Source organism: Otolemur garnettii, unplaced genomic scaffold, assembly GCF_000181295.1.
Source record: "Otolemur garnettii isolate 467f Iridium unplaced genomic scaffold, OtoGar3 scaffold00066, whole genome shotgun sequence".
Taxonomy (NCBI): Eukaryota; Metazoa; Chordata; class Mammalia; order Primates; family Galagidae; genus Otolemur; species Otolemur garnettii.
In genome coordinates this window covers 333,097-334,455 of record NW_003852461.1, presented here as the reverse complement: position 1 = coordinate 334,455, position 1,359 = coordinate 333,097, and the positions used below count along the sequence as shown (strand labels likewise).

The 1,359-nt window shown below is 38.6% G+C and overlaps 1 protein-coding gene across 1 annotated transcript in view; it reads right to left on the bottom strand.

The window, feature by feature from the left end:
• The window catches only part of CPT2 (carnitine palmitoyltransferase 2), a 15,997-nt gene that overhangs the window by 6,251 nt on the left and 8,387 nt on the right, over positions 1-1,359 (bottom strand). The window contains exon 2 of the mRNA XM_012807206.2: positions 1,021-1,101. Coding sequence (XP_012662660.1) covers positions 1,021-1,101 — 81 coding nt within the window. The remainder of the gene's footprint in view (positions 1-1,020; positions 1,102-1,359) is intronic.

Genomic DNA, 1,359 nt, shown 5'->3' with positions numbered 1-1,359 from the left:
CCAGCTACTTGGGAGGCGGAGGCAGGAGACTCGTTTGAGCCCAGGAGTTGGAGGTTGCTGTGAGCTGTGATGCCATGGCACTCTACCCAGGGGGATAGCTTGAGGCTTCGTCTCAAAAAAAAAAGAAAAACTAAACTTTTTATTTTTATTTAAAGACAGTATAAATGCATTTTTGTTACTTTCTCTCTCATATAAAAGATAATTACATAAAGCAGTAATTATAAATTTGCATTACAACTCAAGACTAATCACACAATGAAGACAACACAATTAAAAAGTAGTCAAAGGAGTAGTAAACTGGCCCCATACACCAGAGGTGGAGGATTCAAACCCAGCCCTGGCCAAAAACTGCAAAGAAAAAAAAAGAAAAGAAAAGTAGCCAAAGGATCTGAATCTTTTTTCCTAAAGATCTACAAATAGCCAATAAGCACATGAAAGGTGTTCAGCATAACTGAGCATGAAGGAAACACAAATCAAACCCACTGTGGTACATGGCATACCACTTCATGCCCACTGGCAGAGCCATAATAAAAAAGTTAATAACTAAACTTTTAAAATAAAATAATAATAATGGATTCAAAATGGGGAAACAGAAACTACCCCAAGCATTCCTGTTTCCTGGTCACAATTTTAATACCTTTGCTAAAACTGTATTGACACTGATTCAAATTATACTCTGAGTTTGAACAACTGATTTTTCTCCTCTAGGATAAACAGTTTTTTAACTTTTCCTGTGTACTTTACAACAAAGAATCATAAGAAAGTACAAATGTGGCACTCTGGCCAATCAACCATCTCCTGTTGAGTCTGTTAGAGGAACTCTCATCTCAGGGGTTGGTCAGTCTTTGTGAATAAAAATCTATCTCCTGAAGTTGGCAAATGAATAACTAGGTTCCAGGTTCCTGGAAGTCCAATAAAATCACAGACATTCCCTGAAACTTGGTTCATCATTACTTGCCAGCCCCTCTTGAACTACCCGAACCACCCGAACCATGGTCATACAAGGTTCTCTGTGCTTACCTGAACTGGCCATCATCCAAGAGAGGCTTCTGTGCACTGAGGTATCTCTTGATGGTGTCTTCAAGTTTGGGAATAGGCAGCCTGGGAAGAAAGCAAGGCCACTGTAAGGCTGACAATATGGGGAAGAGGTTAACTACTTTCACAAGCTTAAGTTTTAAACTGATTACTGGATAATTAATTTCCTTCCCAAAAAACAATGATGAGAAGCCACTGATAAATCAGAATCAATGGATTTACTAATACAAGTATCAATGATAACTCTAATTTTAAGTAAAATAAAAACTAAACTTTTGGCTCGGCGCCTGTGGCTCAAGTGGCTAAGGCACCAGCCACATACAC